At 42.6% G+C, this 17,578-nt stretch overlaps 1 protein-coding gene across 1 annotated transcript in view; it reads right to left on the reverse strand.

Annotated features, from left to right (window-relative positions):
• UBAC2 (UBA domain containing 2) overlaps nt 1-16,012 on the reverse strand; it is a 96,965-nt gene extending 80,953 nt beyond the window's left edge. Inside the window, exons 1-2 of the mRNA XM_051780646.1 lie at nt 15,828-16,012; nt 5,240-5,367 (exon numbers count right to left, since the gene is read on the reverse strand). Coding sequence (XP_051636606.1) covers nt 5,240-5,367; nt 15,828-15,858 — 159 coding nt within the window. The 5' untranslated portion in view covers nt 15,859-16,012. The remainder of the gene's footprint in view (nt 1-5,239; nt 5,368-15,827) is intronic.
• Nucleotides 16,013-17,578: the final 1,566 nt, after the last annotated feature.

The following is a 17,578-nucleotide window of genomic DNA, read 5'->3' on the forward strand; positions in this document are numbered from 1 at the left end:
AACACTGTCAGCTACAGGAGTACGGTCTACCTACTTGCCACACCCTCACTAATAGTCCAGGAAATGGTTGGCCTTCTTGGCTGCAAGAGCGCACTTGGCTCCTCTTGTTCACCAAGATCCACAGGTCCTTCTCTGCAGAGCTAATTCCCAAGCACTTGCCCTTCCTAGCCTGCACTGTTGCAGCCTGGGGTTATTCCATCCCAGAAGCAGGATTTTCCAATTCATGAAATTCCTGTCATCCCGTATCTTGGGCTTGCCAAGGTCTCTCTGATTAGCAACCCTACCTTCCAACATATTGACCATTCCCCCCAGTTTTGCATCATACAAACTTTAAGCACAAACTTGTTCAAAGTGCACTGCATCCCAACATCCAAGTAACTAATAAATACATTAAATAGTACTGGTCCCAGCACTAATCTCCAAGGGGCCCTCCCCTAATTAATATCTGCCAAGTCGACTTTGTACTAATGACCATAATTCCATGGAGAGTCCAGTCAATCTCCCACCCATCTTCCTTTCCAATTATTCAGTACATACCTCCATTTCACTTCAAGGACACAAAGGGAGATTGGGTTAAAGACCCTGCTAAAGTCAAGGTGTGCAAAATCCACTGACTCCCCCTCATCCACAGCACCACTTGCTTCATAGAAGAGCACAACCATTTGGTCAGGCATGCTTTCATAGAATGGTTGAGGATAGGAAAGGACCTCTGGAGATCATCTAGTCTGACATTCTCATTCAAAACAAAGTCAATTAGAGCAGGATGTTAACTGACCACAACCAGTCTGGTTTTGACTATCTTCAAGTATGGAGGCTACACAACTTCTCTGGGGAAACTGTTCCTCTGTTCCATCAGATTTACAGTAAAAAACCTTCTGCTTCAAATGGAATTTCTTGTATTTCAATTCATGCCCATTGCCTCTTGTCCTTTTACTGACCTGGCTCTCTCTTCATTGCTCCCTCACATCAGATATTTACACACACTGGTAAGATCTACCCTAAGCATTCTCTTCTACAGGCTAAACAATCCCAGCTCTGTCAGCCTCTGCTTACACACCTGAACAGACTGGTGCCCCTCTGTTGGACTCCCTGCAGGATGTCAAGGTCTGTCTTGGATGTGGCACAAGAGCCCAGCACAAGGGACAACATTTCAGATGTTGTCACTGAGGGTGAGTAGAGATGAATGATTATCCCACCAGCTCTCCTTGTGAGGCTCTTCCTAATGCAGCCTAGGATGCTGTTAGGTTTTTTAGCCACAATGCTGCACTGCTGGCTCATGTCCAACTTTATTCTCCACCAGGACCCTCAGGGCCTTTTCTGTAAAGCTGTTTCCAGCTGGTCAGCCACCAGCTTGTACTGGTGCATGATGTTACTCCTCTCCAGTGCAGGACTTTGCATTTGCCTTTGCTGAACTTCACGAGGTTCCTATTGACTCTCTTCTCCCCTCTAAATGCCTGCAGAACTATGGGTATGTCAACTGTTGAGAGCACACTGCGTCCTGCTGTCCAAGTTCTGAATGAAGACACTAAACAATACTGGCCCCCAATCCACTTCACTGCCCACTTCTCTCACCTTGTACTTCCTCAGTTTGTCTGAGAATGTTACAGGAGACAGTGTAAAAAGCTATAACTAAGATCAAAATAAACAACATCCACTTATCTTCCATCACCCACCAAGACATTCATCTGCCTCATCACAGAAGACTACCAGGTCAGTCGAGGATTCCACTTCAAAAATCTGTGCTGGCTATCCCCAGTCATTTTACTGTTCTTTTTATGTCTGAAAATTACTTCTGGGAGAACTTGATTCATGATGTTCCCAGTGATACAGAAGATGCTGACTGGCCTGTACTTCCCAAATCTCCTGAAGATAGGAAGGACATTTGCTTTCTTCCAGGCCTCAAGAACCTTCCTTGATAGCAATGACCTTTCAAACATAATACAGAGTGATCTCACAATGACATGAGCCAACTCCTGCAAAACTTGTGGGTGTGTACCTGTAATAATGAGGCTTCTTCCAGGTGTCTGAAGAAAGCCTCATCTACTTCTTCACGATCAAATAGCCTGTAGCAAACGCCACCACCAAAGTTGGCTGTACTGGTCTGCCTTGTAGTCCTGACCTATAAAATCTCAACTTCCTCGTGTCCCAAGATGAAGCTCTGTGCAGTTCTGCCGCTCTTTCACATAAAAAGCAAATCCCTTCCCTGCCTGTCCTTCCCAACAAGCTTGTACCTTCCTGCTGAGGCACTCTTATCATGTGACTTAACCTACCACATTTTCATGACCCCTGTGAGACTGTAGTCCTGTAATGGCATATGACCTTTAATTCCTCTTATTTGTTCCTTATGTCACATGCATTCGTGTGCAGACACCTCAAAGAGGCACCTAGTCATGCTGATTTCCCAGAAAACACGAGAGTCTTCCACATAATGCTGTCCCATAGGCACTTCCTTATTTACGTATTTATGAAGTAGGTCCTTTTCAGTCCTGTTTTGCTGATTACGAGATCCCTTCTGTTTGTATCATCCTGTCATCCATTAATATCAATCCTTTGCTGGCTAACCCAGTCCATATCTCCTCAATTGACTGTAGGTTGTCATCTCTCTCCTGTGTCGTTCCTCTCTTAATGTTCTCCTCACCAGGTTGGCCTGCCTGTTAGCAAAGATGCCTTTGTTTCACTTGGCCAGGTGGATCCCATTTATTCCAAGTAGTCCTCAATCTTCAGAGAGGACATTGGGCACAAAACCAAAAACCTTGTTGCCAACAAGGTAACCGATCGTGACCCACAGAATCTGTCCACTTCAGCTTGGCTGCTCCCAGTCACCTTTGTGTCCTGCACATCTTGAAAAATTGCTTCTATAAAGTTTTGGTCCATGACCTTCCCAGGAACCAAGGTAAGTCTGAGGGACTGATGTTAACTGGATCTTCCCTTCTGCCTTTCCCAAAGATGAGTGTGATGTTTGCCTTTCTCTGGTCATCAGGTACCTCCAGCAATTGCCATGACTGTTCGAAGTTCATAGAGAAAGTCTCACAATTGCACTGCCAGATCCTTATTACAGAAACTTTGCTTGCTGCCCTTCATCTCTCTTGCTAGTTTCCATCTCTCTTGCTCAGCTTCGGCACCCCCTACTCGCTTTCCTAAGCCGTGGCCTGCTAGGCATTCTCACCTCCCTTACATTTCTCAAGGTCTTCAGGCCTCAACCAAGGCTTCTGCCTCTAACTTCCCCAGCATACCCAAGGACTGAACAAGAAGAAAGAACTGAGACCTCACTGTTGCAGCTGCCCCATGGTAATATGCCCAATGTTAAAACCTAGCCTGAGGTACCATCCCTCCTGAAGCTCAAACTAGCAGGGCTGTGACCTAACAGGTGACTATTTCATGACATGCATTAACTGAACAGCCCTCACACAGACTAGGAAAGCTTGTAGCCTAACTGGTCTTTGCTTTAGCTAGCTTTAAAAATACATAGATCTAATGTAATGAAAATCCTTATTTTACACATGACATTTCTTCGCTGCTCTTAAGGGTCCTCCATATGGAGATGAAGATCTTTTCATTTTGGACAGTACATATTTTGCTTTCCAAATTCACTGTACTCTTCTTCAACTGCCTGCTTTATTGCCTGTGCTCCCTACCAGCTTTAAGAATCCAACATCCAAAACGTCTGTTCAGCCCCTGAAAAAATTCCTTTCTATTAAACTCATCCCTGCAGATGAATTCATTCTAAACAAATTTTCTTTTAAAAATTCTCAGTTGAATATTAGAATCACACAGGAGTTAAACAATCTGCTCTCCCTGAGTTACACAATGACATAGAATATAGCTTGCTCCAAAGGGCATGGGAATAAATGAAAAAACAATCTCATGAAAGAAAAAATCCAAACCCACAAATTCCCCAAAACACCACAATAAAAGTATCATATGTTTTACAGATACTTGCAAATATTTATGCTTAAGACACAGTAAAGGTGGTTTCTTTGAATAAAACACAGCTACTGATGGTTTTTAGCAGATCAAACAAATGGAAAGAGAGAACTCCGCTAAAGACAAATTGAAAAACAAACAAATAAACAAACAAAACCCAAATCCACACAATTTCCATTTAAAACTTGAATAGTTTCTCAGACTTTTTCATCCCCCTCCCCAAACACTTGCTTGTAACATTTTTAAAAGGCAGACATCATTTATGTATTTGTGCTGCACAGCATTAGAAAGACATTTGGAAAATATAAGTAGTGCTCTTGTAGAGTTGTAATCTACATTATAGCAAGAAAGCTCTTGTTCTTGACAAGAAAGATTACAAAGTGCCATGGCACAGAGTATCACTAGGTAGGTCTAATAATCTTTTAAAGCTTATAGGCTACAGCTGGCACTCTCAAAGACATTAATTTGACTACATACCCTTTTTTTTAATGCAACTGTAAAATCTGCGGGTAAGCTAAACACAGAGGCATTTGCTGACCCCTTCTCTGGTGAGCAGCAGTTCATCACTTCCAAAAATAAAAATAAAACATCCCAAAACAAATCCCCGCAGAACTTACCAGTTCTAAGTGCATTATTTCAAGAACTGGAGCTGATATTACAGGATCCTTAATTAAGCTTAAAATAAAACCTTACAAGATACAATATCCAAAAGACAGAGTATCTTAGTTTGAAACAGGAATGAGTAAGAACTTAACCAATTCAGCAGAGTACTGAAGAGCATGACAAACTCCATCACTCAGAATCTTCAAATTAGAAGCAGCCCTTCTATTCAACAGGCAAATTTTAGTTTTCCACAACTAACTAAACCAGAACTTACAGAATGAAAGTTACGGCCTCTGTTGTTAAAATAAATCATATATAATCAGAAAGCCCAATCACAATAGCCCTCTTCAGTCTCAAGAACTAAGCACAATAAGATATTGACATTCATATCAAAATACTTGTATTATTAGAGGGGTTAAATCACACTTAATTCGCAGCAAGTTTCCACATTACAGTGTCTGAAAGGAAAAATGACAAAATTAAATAATTTCCCAGACAAGACAAAGAAGTGAGAAGCTACGGTGATTGTTTCAGATCAGTTTTTCTTATGTTTTCCAAAAAGTGGTAAACTGGGGTGACATAAAAAAAAGGTAAGAACAAGCTGATCTACAACAGGGAACAAAGGGAAAGAACCAGAGGAAAAACAAACGGGGGAGGAATGGCATAGAAGACCACAGTTTGCAGTCTCTTTTCACACAAAATAAGCTCTTACCTGAAAATCCTCTTTTATAGCTTGTAGGTTATACACAAAGAACTTCTGATAATGTTGAAAGAGCAGAGTCAATAGAATCGAGATGGCACTTAGGACTAGTAACAAACTCTTCGACAAAGGCGCTTTATCTTAAAGACAGAAGACCAAACAAACAAAAAAAACTATTTTAGAGAAAAGTCTCTGACATGCAAAAAGTGATACATTTAAACAGGTGACTGGAAAACATAATAGTGACACCACCTTGACTTTTTAGATCAAGGGCTTGCCAAGTTCTCAACAACTTGCAAATAGATAGGAAGAACACACTAAAACAAAGAGAAGTCTTTAGAGATATTAATGACAATTATATGTTAACCAGACATTTTGTTTCCAACACTGTCTCATGAAATTAATTGTTTGGCTATAATTAAACCTAAGTTCTCTGCACCTATAGAGGTCATGCCCTCCTTTGCTGCCCTCCTAAGGTTCAATCACATTTCAGGAAATAAAATAAACACTCTTTTTTCTAGAAAAATCGACATGCACATCTGTTTCCTTTGCATTAGGGATTAAGATTAGCTTTTTTCTTAGAGGCTATGAAGCAGGAATTACCTGAATAAATGTCCTGAAAAAAACGACCTTCTCTCCACCGCACTTGGACCCACCATTCAAGGAAACATATCTAAGTTAATTTACACGACATTCATCTTCCTTCCATTCAATCATTACAATTATTCATAAAGAAATTAATAGAATCAGTATTTTTGTGAAATCACAACTTCTTTCCCTCTATGAGCATGACTTTCAGAAAGCACATTCAGAAGCAAGCAGAGAACAGAGAAGTCTGCAATGCACATTTACTAAAAACTGCCAAGTGGAATATCCAGCAGGGTTACCCAGAAATTCATCCTATTCTGTTGCTGCAGGTGATACAATAAAATACAAACTCTTGCCCAACAATTCAAGCCAATACAAAGACTCCAAAATATTACTTATTCTATGACTTTTCTCTTTTTCACACATGCAACCTGAATCATATTTCCTTCCTTTCCAAACACCTCAGCTATAGCACACAATCCACTCGTTTTCAGACAACTGTTTCTCCCAGGGTGTTACGAAATCTGTAGCTCTGTTGTTGTTCTTCTTACATAAAAAACAGAACGATGAGATTACTTTGAAAGTACTAATGGGAAGTAAAGAGCAGGAGCATAGGAAGAACAAAACTGCATGAAAATACGTAATACAGGAAACATTTAGTACCTGTCCAGATTCAACTGACTGCCATGAATGATTCCATTAACATCTGCTGCACACTAGAACAGTGAACTGCTAGAGAAGGAATATTGTAAAAGGCAGTAAAGCCAAGATTTTAATTATGGCACAATCCCACTGCCATTGAAACTGTGGTTCTTACTACATAATTTAGATGTGATCCTCATTCAAGTATTAGCTGATGACATCAAGAACAACTTTGATGGGCACTGTTAGCTGCTCTCAGCTCACAGCACCTTGAAGTCTGCAGTCTTCTGTTGCTCACTATGCGAAGAAAATATCTCTTTCTATGTGTACCACAATGAAAACTTGTACTTAAAACTCTTATTTCAGTCCACAACCATACCTTTTGAGTTCATTATATAAAGATGCACTTTCCTTACTCCATTTAAGCAATTAACGCCTTGAAGAACTATCCTTTTATAGAAGTTAGGCAGTGACTTGGATTGACGCAGGTTGATGTTACTATGCTAATCATAAACTTTACTTTTATGGTTGTGTGAGACACATTATGGCAGAAAGTCTGGCTGATTTTTTTTTTTTTAATGCAAGAAAACTGTCCACCTTTCACGTGAAACCTCAGGCTCCTTTAGTTAACTTAACTTAGCTAAATTAGCATTCCTTGATGTGAAAAGGTCAGTTTTATAATCAGGATACAAATTTTTGAAATAGCCTAAAACAGAAGAACTGTACTAGTAGCAACAGTAAACAGTTTTGAACCAAAGTTTGATAAGACTTGTTATTTTACTATCAAATGCATCTACGTTATTCCATGAATTTGAACACATTTTTACAAGAACTCCTTAATCCCATAATACTTTTTACATAAGGAACACATTACCACAAGAAACGAGACAACAATACCTCTAGATATCCCCATCATAACTATATATTTCTATAGAGGTTTAATATTTAGATTTTACTGCAATTTGCATATCATTAGATTATTTTTACATTACAGGTAATACACACTTGAAATACTTTATCCTATCAAGTTAATTCCTAATTTGAAAGCATTCAAAAATAACCAACCTTATCTGTTTTCTCCAAAAGTGTGAATATACATTTTTATTAAGAGCCTCCTTTTAGTTTTCAGCTTAGACACTTTAAACCTTGGTATAGAGGAAAAGTACTTAATATTAGACGTCATCAAGTGAAAAACCACAGAAGTAACTAACCCATAAATGTGACAGTCACCCACAGGGAATATCACATGAGTAATGGAAACTTCTACTCTCAAGCACCTCATAATGTCATCGTGGTTGACAAGTTTATTCTTCTCTGGTGAACTTGAAAACTACAATAATGCAACTTCTGAAAAGCTTTTTCCAAGTGTTTGCACAATGTAGCAGTTTACCCTTAACAGCATATAGATCCTTATCAAGGACTGCTGTGGAATGTCTCAGCCAGTAAGACCAAAAATGACTATCAATCCCAGATAGTGCACAATCAGGCATTCTGACATTCAAGCCAAATTCCGTGCCTAGAATACAAAGGGAATTTAGAAAGTAAAATTCTAGCCTAATGGGTATGCAACCATGTGCAAGATGGAAACATGTACCACCAAGCTACCAGGACACCAGGGTCTGCTGGCAGCACCTGTGCAAACCTGCACAAAGAGAAAAACACAGTGCCTCAATACCACATAAGGCAAGTAGAATGAAAGAATAAACTCTCATTTTGACCCTGAAAGTTAAAATATATCAAATACTGTCTTCAAAGATCTTGGAATAAATTTGCAATCCCAAAGTGGCAATTCTTTCAAACAGCAGGCAGTAATAACGTTGGTGCTGCAAAACATCTATGGAGCTTCCACCTAATGCAAAGAGAAATATTGTAGCAATCAGCAGAACACGCCCACACTATGATGAAGAACAAGCAACTAGCTTTCACTGCTGATCTTTGCAGTGAAGTCTCCCCCCAAAACTGCCCTCAAAATCTCACAGGCAAGTGTCCCAACTTTCATGTTACCATTGTACGATGTGAAGCTGTTCCCAAATGTGACATAAATAAGAAAATCAACTCTTAAGTCTCCACATTCCACCTCTGCACTCATTGCAAAGCCCACAAATCCTCCTCTTCCACAGCCTACTACTCTTCTAGCTGCCAGTACCACTTTTCAGAATACAGAATTAAGAATACCTGTGTCTGTCTGTCACAGAAGGGGAGGTTTATGGCACAACTGCTCATGTAGTCGCAGCTTCAGAAGCCACCAGTGCACTAATAAGAATAAGAAAGTTGAGGTAGCAGCAACAGCTACAGTTTCTGAAATTATTTCCTGCTCCCTGCCTGTTCACTACTCCCAGGTGAAGATATACAGCATATGGGCATGTCAAAACAGGCAGTCAGACTAATCCACTGTTTCAGAAGGGCTTTTGAGGAAACAACTTCACCTCCTGGACTGCTATTCCGGGACTGAGACTGAAGTGTTGACTTGGGAGGGGACCTAACTGCCGACACCAGCTAATGAGCAGTGGCTGCAGAAGCTCAAATGAGCTCATGACAATTTCTGTGGGGATCCCTACTGAGCTTACACCACAGCTGCAGATGAAATATGCTTTGTAAAAACTCTTTTTCCACTATCATCTTCCCTAACCCACCTGCTATAAGGCAGACACAGCACTTTCATACAGACAATTAACTGCTGGGGGCTACTATAATGGCACAAAACACACAAAACCCATTTTTTTAATGCTGATACACAAGATCAGCAAGTCTTTTAAACCATAACTGATGCACATCTGAATGCACAGTACTTCCCAAACGCACTGACAGAATCTGCATTTTGGGTGGTTGTTTTTCCTGCATTAAACCACCATGCAGATATTAATCTATTGTATTCCAACATTTGCCCAAGAACCTGCAGCAAGTTCACCAACCAACAGTGACATTTCATTGCAACTGAAGACAATAAGAGTATCACCGCAGGAACAGTTTTTCATCAGATGCTTATAAACTTAAAGCAGGAGCTGAGAGATGCATAACATTAGTTTAAGAAAGTCAGTAAAGAAACCAACTGCAATCACGCTTTAAACCTACTTTTAAAAGGCACAGGTAAGACTGTAATCAAGCCAGTTACCTATACATTTACTATTTAGAAAACTTTTGGGTTTAGCTTAGGCTACAAACTATAAGAAAATGAGGAGATACAAAAAGAAAAAAAAACAAGCAAAAAAGTAAAACCTTGGTTCCTAAAAGCAACACTTGAAATAGAAACTGAAACAGGTTGAAGTATACAAAAATGTTCCCCTCATTGAGGTTCCTTCCAACCAAAGAGCATATTATCATACTACTTTTAGTATACGCTGTCAGAAATACCCTGTATGGTTACACCACAAGACCATGTGGACATCCTCACACTAGCTTGAAACAAGTTAGCTCTATTGCAGCAGAATAGCCACATTTTTGTGGCGTTCAATGCATGGCTAATTGACCTGATGCGGCTATGCTGCTCCTAGGACTCAGGCTAACCAGGCTGCACCATGGTATGCTGATGTGCCAGCTAATTCGATTTCCCATACAGTATCGTACTGCGTAATATTGTAATGCACAGAAGTCTGATATATTCAATACATGGTCATATTTCCTTCAGTCATACAAAAAAGCATTTTAAATTTACGTAGCTTTTTTATTTTTCCAACACCACTGCACAACACAGTTCAGTCTTGCCAGTTATGCAAGCAGAGGAGCACAGACTTTCCCTCTTGCCTTGGGGTTTTTAACAAATTGCTAGTACTGCACTACAAGGTTCACAGAGATATAAAAGCCTAAGTTGCATTGGTAGAAATCCTTAGACACAAGTTCAAAGGACTCTACTCCCTCCTACTATAAGAAGCAGCTTTTGTGTAGTAGGCAAAGTAGTGAAATATTTTGCAGAGGTAACAAGTGGCTATGCTTTAAAACATGGACTCAAATTTTACCTTAATAAAGACTAACTTGAACAGGTTTTCCTACTAGACTCTTGTGCAGTATGTACATAGCTTGAAGAATACTGGGAGGGGATTAAAATGTCTTCAGAAAGGTTTGGTGTTGCTCTATCTGGTTTAAGCTGTTGGTAAAGCCTTTCTGTGTATCATACTTTGCTACTGGGATGCAGCATGTTGGCAAACTAAGCAGCACTACAGTACATCAAACAGCCAGCCCAGTGTCACTCTTCACACAGTCATGCTTAGCCTTTGCAGAACCACTGAAGTGTTTCACCAGCATTCCTCGTGGGACTGAACCAGCAGACTGTAACACAAGAAACTGGTCTGGGTCCGGCACCACAGCCCACCTCTCAAGCCCTTCCTTAAAGTCAGGCACTGGTAACACGTTTCCTGAATGCACTGCATTGTTGTTTGACAAGTCAGCTCAACTGGGTTAGTGTTTTGCTAAGTTATTTGGGTCTGCCTGTGCTGTGTCTCCTGCTAGTACCCAGAGGAACCAGCTTTTTTTTCCCAGGGCATACTGGTTCCTCCAATATTTCAGATAACAGAAACAGTTTCCCGTAGCCAGGGCAAACTGTCTTTGTCCTTTTCAATGGTAGAGTTCTTTGTTTCCTGGCTTCCCTATCTCATAGTTGTAACATGCACCAGGTATATTTACTTCTACATTTATATCTCCTCATCCAAAATGGTGCACATCCTGCACTGAGTAGGTGTGTTGTCACCTCACAACACAGTTATCACCTGTCTGCCTGCAATTCGCCATATCATTCCTACAAAAGGACCTACTTGTCTGGACTAGCTCACGTGTAGCTGGGGTTGGACTGTTTGTTTGTTGGAGTGGTTTGCTTTTATGTACGTTTCTTATAACATTATTTTCCCAGAGTCTCTGTGCCTATGCATGTGATTACACGCTAGTACTGAACAGGAGATGTAGGACAGAGGATTTATACCAGGAAACTCTTAAACTAGGATAAGAAATGCTAGATAAACACTTTCTGTAAGAACTCGCTTTATCTGCAGTGCTCAAAGCCATGAGACACCTCCTTAAATGGCACAGGGACAAGGTCAAGGACTTCACTGCACAGGCCAGGCTATTCAAGCATTATTTACTAGAAAGTCTAACTTCAGAAGAAGCGGTCAAACTTAAGAGGAATCTGAACTCACAAGTTTTGACTGCTCCCTGGATGAAGACAGTGTCCTTCATCTCACTGAACTACGGAGCCAGGATGTGGAATTAACTTTTCTTTGTAGACACGTGTAATAGGATAGAATCCATGGGCATCCATAGTACAGATGATCCAACAAGTTAGTTTGAGATAAGTAATACAGAAACAATTTGTGCTTGCTAATAACTATGAAAAATATTGTTTATTCAACATAGAGTCTATTCACGGCTAAATCTAGATGTTGTTTTTTAAGACTGTTTTATCAACTGATTGTACATAATACAAGAACACCTTATCCTGAATAAAGAACAGTAACGATCAGAACAGCTACAGGAGCTAAGTGGACTTCGAAAAAGCTTAGCTGATCTAAACTTACTCTGGTAGGTCAGTAGTAGTATTTCAGGGCCACTTTTTCATACAAAAGCAAAATACATTCAGATTAAACAAATGCAGCAGAATTCCTGGTCTAGAAATTTGGAAATGCAGCCGTGCAGTAATCAGTTAGCTGTTCTGCTTTTATCGATGAAATCAAAATACAGGAGTTTTTAATTTACTCATTCAAGATTTTTTTCATGCATGCAGCCAAAGATTTTCCCAAATAAATGTTAAAAATAAACTGTGCCAAAGGAACCTACAGTGAACCTCACACATTTCCTAGAAACAGTACATCAGTATACTGCTAAGTGGCATTGGATTACCGCAGTTCAGTCAACTCTTCTGCCACATTCTGTCATATTGAGTGTTTGGAATATTAAACAACAACTTCATTTTAACAAGCACACATTCATTTACTTGAATTATAAGCTATCTTCTCTCGAGCACACACAGTTACCATGTCTGGGACATAACAAAAGGCAGAATAGACTATAGGGTCAATCAAAGCTTCATAAATTTTTATGGTAAAAGGAATAACATTGAATGAAAAAGGTCCAAAACTTAACATTTTCTAATGAAAAAACCTAATATTCTAAAAAACTTAATATTCTAATGAAATCATTCTTCACTATGAGAGTCAAAAACCAGTTTAAAATGCATCTTTAGCAAACAGCTTGAAAATATTCTAATCATGTCAATATCTCTATAGTTTAAAAGAAGTTTTGTTTACATCAAAATATCAAGAAATGAGAGGCAGCCTAGAAACACTGAAAAAACAGAATGCAAGAAAGGGAAAAGGGATTAATGAAATATCAATCAGTAGATTAGCTTCATAGAACATTGATTATGAATTTGATCTACGTACTGCGTGAAATAAAATATATGGATTCTTGAGTTATTTCTCTCCTTTAGACCTCTAAAAACAATACAGACTAATAAGAAGCTGAATAGCCCCCCTGTAATCCTGGAGGAAACAGTTAGTGACCTGCTGAGCCATTTGGATCCTCACAAGTCTATGGGACCAGAGGGGATCCACCCCAGGGTGATGAGGGAGCTGGAGGAAGAGCTCGCCAAGCCTCTCTCCATCATCTACCAACAGTCCTGGCTCACTGGGGAGGTCCCAGATGATTGGAAGTTGGCAAATGTCACGCCCATTCATAAAAAGGGCCAGAAGGCAGCCCCGGGAAACTACAGGCCTGCCAGCCTGACCTCAGTGCCTGGCAAGGTTATGGAGCAGATCATCCTGAGTGCAATCACACAGCACCTACAGGAGAGATAAGGGATCAGACCCAGCCAGCATGGGTTTAGGAAGGGCAGGTCCTGTCTGACCAACCTGATCTCAGGTGACCCGCCTGGTGGATGAGGGGAAGGCTGTGGATGTGTCTACCTGGACTTCAGCAAAGCCTTTGATACTGTCTCCCACAGCATACTCCTGGAAAAGCTGGCAGCCCATGGCTTGGACAGGGGCCCTCTGTGCTGGGTTAGGAACTGGCTGGAGGGCCGGGCCCAGAGAGTGGTGGTGAACGGGGCTGCGTCTCGTTGGCCGCCAGTCACTAGTGGTGTCCCCCAGGGATCAGTGTTGGGCCCAGTCCTGTTTAATATCTTTATCGATGATTTAAACGAGGGGATTGAGTCCACCATCAGCAAATTTGCAGATGACACTAAGTTGGGGGGGAATGTCGATCAGCTGGAAGGCAGGAGGGCTCTGCAGAGGGACCTGGATAGGTTGGAGAGTTGGGCTGATTCCAATGGGATGAGGTTCAACAAGGCCAAGTGCCGGGTCCTGCACTTCGGCCACAACAACCCCACGCAGTACAACAGACTGGGAACAGAGCAGCTGGAGAGCAGCCAGGCAGAAAGGGACCTGGGAGTTTGGATTGACAAGAAGCTGAACATGAGCCAGCAGTGTGCCCAGGTGGTCAAGAAGGCCAATGGCATCATGGTCTGTACCAGGAACAGCGTGGCCAAGAGGTCCAGGGAAGTGATTCTTCCCCTCTACTCAGCACTGGTGAGGCCACACCTTGAGTACTGTGTCCAGTTCTGGAACCCTCAGTTCAGGAAGGATATTGAGGTGCTGGAGCAGGTCCAGAGAAGAGCAACGAGGCTGGTGAAGGAACTCGAGCACAATTCCTGTGAGGAGAGGCTGAGGGAGTTGGGGCTGTTCAGCCTGGAGAAGAAGAGGCTCAGGGGAGACCTCATCACTATAACTACCTGAAAGGAGGTTGTAGCCAGGTGGGGGTTGGTCTCTTCTCCCAGGCAAGTATCAGTAAGACAATAGGGCATGGTCTTAAGCTCTGCCAGAGGAGGTTAAGTTGGATATTAGGAAGAAATTCTTTACAGAGAGGGTAATCAGGCACTGGAATGGGCTGCCCAGGGAAGTTGTGGATTCTCCATCCCTTGAGGTTTTTAAGATGAGACTGGATGTGGCACTTAGTGCCATGGTCTAGTAACCATGGTGGTGTTGCATCAAGGGTTGGAGTTGATGATCTCAGAGGTCCTTTCCAACCCAGCTGATTCTATGATTCTATGATATCAACTAGACCATGGCACTAAGTGCCACATCCAGTCTTTCCTTAAATACCTCCAGGGATGGTGACTCCATCACCTCCCTGAATAGCTCATTACAATGTTCAACAACCCCTTCTGTGAAGAAACTTTTCCTAATGTCCAACCTAAACCTCCCCTGGCACAGCTTGAAGCTATATCCTTCCCTGCTGTTGTTACTTGCCTGGGAGCCAAGCCAACCCCCACCTGACTACAACCTCCTCTCAGGTAGCTGTAGAGAGTGATAAGGTCTCTCCTCATCCTCCTTTTCTCCAGGCCAAATAATCCCACCTCCCTCACAGGACTTGTGCTCCAGACCCTTCACTATCTCCATTGCTCTTCTCTGGACACACTCCAGCCCCCAATGTCCTTTCTAAGTTGAGGGGCCCAGAACTGGACACTGTACTTGAAGTGGAGCCACACCAGTGCAAGTACAGAGGGATGATCACTGCCCTGGTCCTGATGGCTGCACTATCTCTGATACAGGCCAGGATGCCATTGACCTTCTTGACCACCTGGGCACACTGCTGGCTCATGTTTAGTGGCTGTCAACCAGCACCCCCAGATCCTTTCCCACCGGGCAGCCTTCCAGCCACTCTTCCCTCAATCTGTAGCGCTGCATGGAATTATTATGACTCAAGGGCAGGACTCAGCACTTCACCTTATCGAACCTCATACCTCTGGCCTCGGCCTATTGATCCAGCCTGTCCAGATCCCTCTGCAGAGCCTTACTGCCCTCCAGCAGACCGACACTCCCACCCATTTTGTATGAAGCAGTTAGTCAGCAAAGTTTTGACTTATCATTTGTCCCCGCCTGCTCTTGGGACTGTAGTGCCAAAGTGCACAGCGCAGCCAGGTCAGCTCCTCACGGCCGCTTCCAGACGCTGCAGATGCTTTGTCCTGTACACAAACTCAGAACCCCCAATACCCCTGAATTCAGTTCAGGTAGCACTGGAATATAAAATGATTTACATATGCTGCACGTACAAATTCAGCTTAACAGAGTTGGGAACATATTTGTTCCAATAAACTGGTTTGAAAAAGTAAGTTTATTTTCACATTAAGAAAAGAGGGGGTCTTGCATTTTCTAACACATATGTTGGCATGCAGGTCTATACTGATGTATGCAGATGTACATACACACACAGACACGGACATAGACAGATATAGACACACACCCTCGGCTCCTCCCGCCGTCACGTAATTTAAAAGTGCAGCCGAGGGGGCCAAGCCCATCGGCTCCCCCGGGGCCGGCGGCGGCAGCGCCGCCCGCGCTCCCACCCCTGACCGCCGCCCTCCCCGGACCTTGGCGGGGCCGGTACTCACAGAACCCGTTGGAGCCGGTGCTGGTGAACATGGCAGCGGCCTGGCCCGGCCGGCGGACGCGGCTGGCGGAGCCCCCGAGGCTGGGCAGCCCCCCAAGGCCGGGCAGCCCCCGAGGTCGGGCAGCCCCTGAGGAGCCGCGGCGGGCCGGGCCGGGGCCGGAGCCGCGATGGGGAGGGTAAGGTGGCCGCGATGGGCCAAACGCCGCCGACAGGCGACCGGGCGGCGCCCCCTGCCGGGCCCGCCGGGCAGGCCTGGCAGTGCCAGGGGGGCGCTTCAGACTACGTGTGTTGTCTGTAATTTATTACTTGTATCTTCATAAATAGGAAGAACTTCTTTTTGTTGAAGGTGGCAGAGCACTGGAGCAGGCTGCCCAAGGAGGTCGTGGAGTCTCCTTCTCTGGAGACACTCCAAACTCACCTGGACTCGTTCCTGTGTCACCTGCTCCAGGTGACCCTGCCTTGGAGGGCAGTTTGCACTGGATGGTCTCCAGAGGTCCCTTCCAGCCCTAACGATTCTGTGATTCAATATGATTTAAATTTGAAATTTGTATGTGCCTTAAGGAAGCCTGACTCCTCACACTTTGGAAAACTGTGGCCCTCGAGGCTCATCCTAATTTGGGGAGTCCGCCGGGCAAGTAGCTCATTAGGAGCTGTGAGTAAGCTGTCATTACAGCTAAGGGAGACATCGTCAATACAGACAGTGGAGTCTGGAGAGCTTTTCAGCTGATCAAATGAAGGTATCTGCTTTAGGATTAAATTAATTGCTACCTACGCTCCACCGACTGTACTGAACAGATCACCACTACCTCTAATGGTACATCAGACACCCAGCTCTCTAGCAGCACAGTAGACACACGATATATGGTAAGACAAATTCCCCATTTCATACAGATGTGGTATAATAAGGCTGAAATTATTCAGGCACCAAATTGCAATTACATTTTCAAGTCTTTGTAGACTTTATTGAAATAAGTCATGCTAAGCATTTAAAAGGTGACAATGTTCTGCACTGTGTCAGGAAGAAACAGGATGAGGTTTGTGTGCTGCATGTTCGTGTGCTTGACAGAACTGAGGACCTCAAGGTCACATTTAACTTACTGCACTACTAGACTGAGAACAAATGTCACTCTAGAATTGGAAAATGTGATGTGTCAGCTAGGTAACAATTTTTAAGCAGGCAACAAATAGTAAAAATTTTTCAGGGAAATCACTAAGTTGTTAAATTGCATAAATTTTTTTATATACAACAAAAAACTAAAATACTTTTTAATATTTACATTCAAATGCAACTACCAAATAGCACTTTAAATGTGAAGATCCTGAATCTTTGTAAACAAATCTCTTAAATACTGCCAAGAGGACATAAAAAAATACTTTATTATTCACAAATACTTAGGCTAAGTTCAGCATATCAGCATGTAATTTTAAAATGTCCAGCTTCCAGCATTAATTTCAAATTTCTGATGCTCACTTGTCCTCTCTGTACAGAGCCCGCAGTCAGGCAGGTAGGAATTGGATTCACAGTCCGCTCACAGAGCGGGAGGTATATCGAAACCAGACAGAAGGAAGGGACAAAGAGACAGCACATTGGAAAGCCTGACTACCCCAGGCTGAGGTTCTTTCCCCCGAAAAGAATCTAAATTGGATTCACAGCATGAAACCTATCGCGTACTTTGTGTCTTTGGCTACAGACAACTGGCTTACTCTTTGCTGGTAAGCACAGCTGGAAGAAGTGCTTTGCTACAGAAATTT

The sequence above is a fragment of the Manacus candei genome, unplaced genomic scaffold (assembly GCF_025592945.1).
Source record: "Manacus candei isolate 608988 ecotype Guabito, Panama unplaced genomic scaffold, ASM2559294v1 h1tg000014l, whole genome shotgun sequence".
Taxonomy (NCBI): domain Eukaryota; kingdom Metazoa; phylum Chordata; class Aves; order Passeriformes; family Pipridae; genus Manacus; species Manacus candei.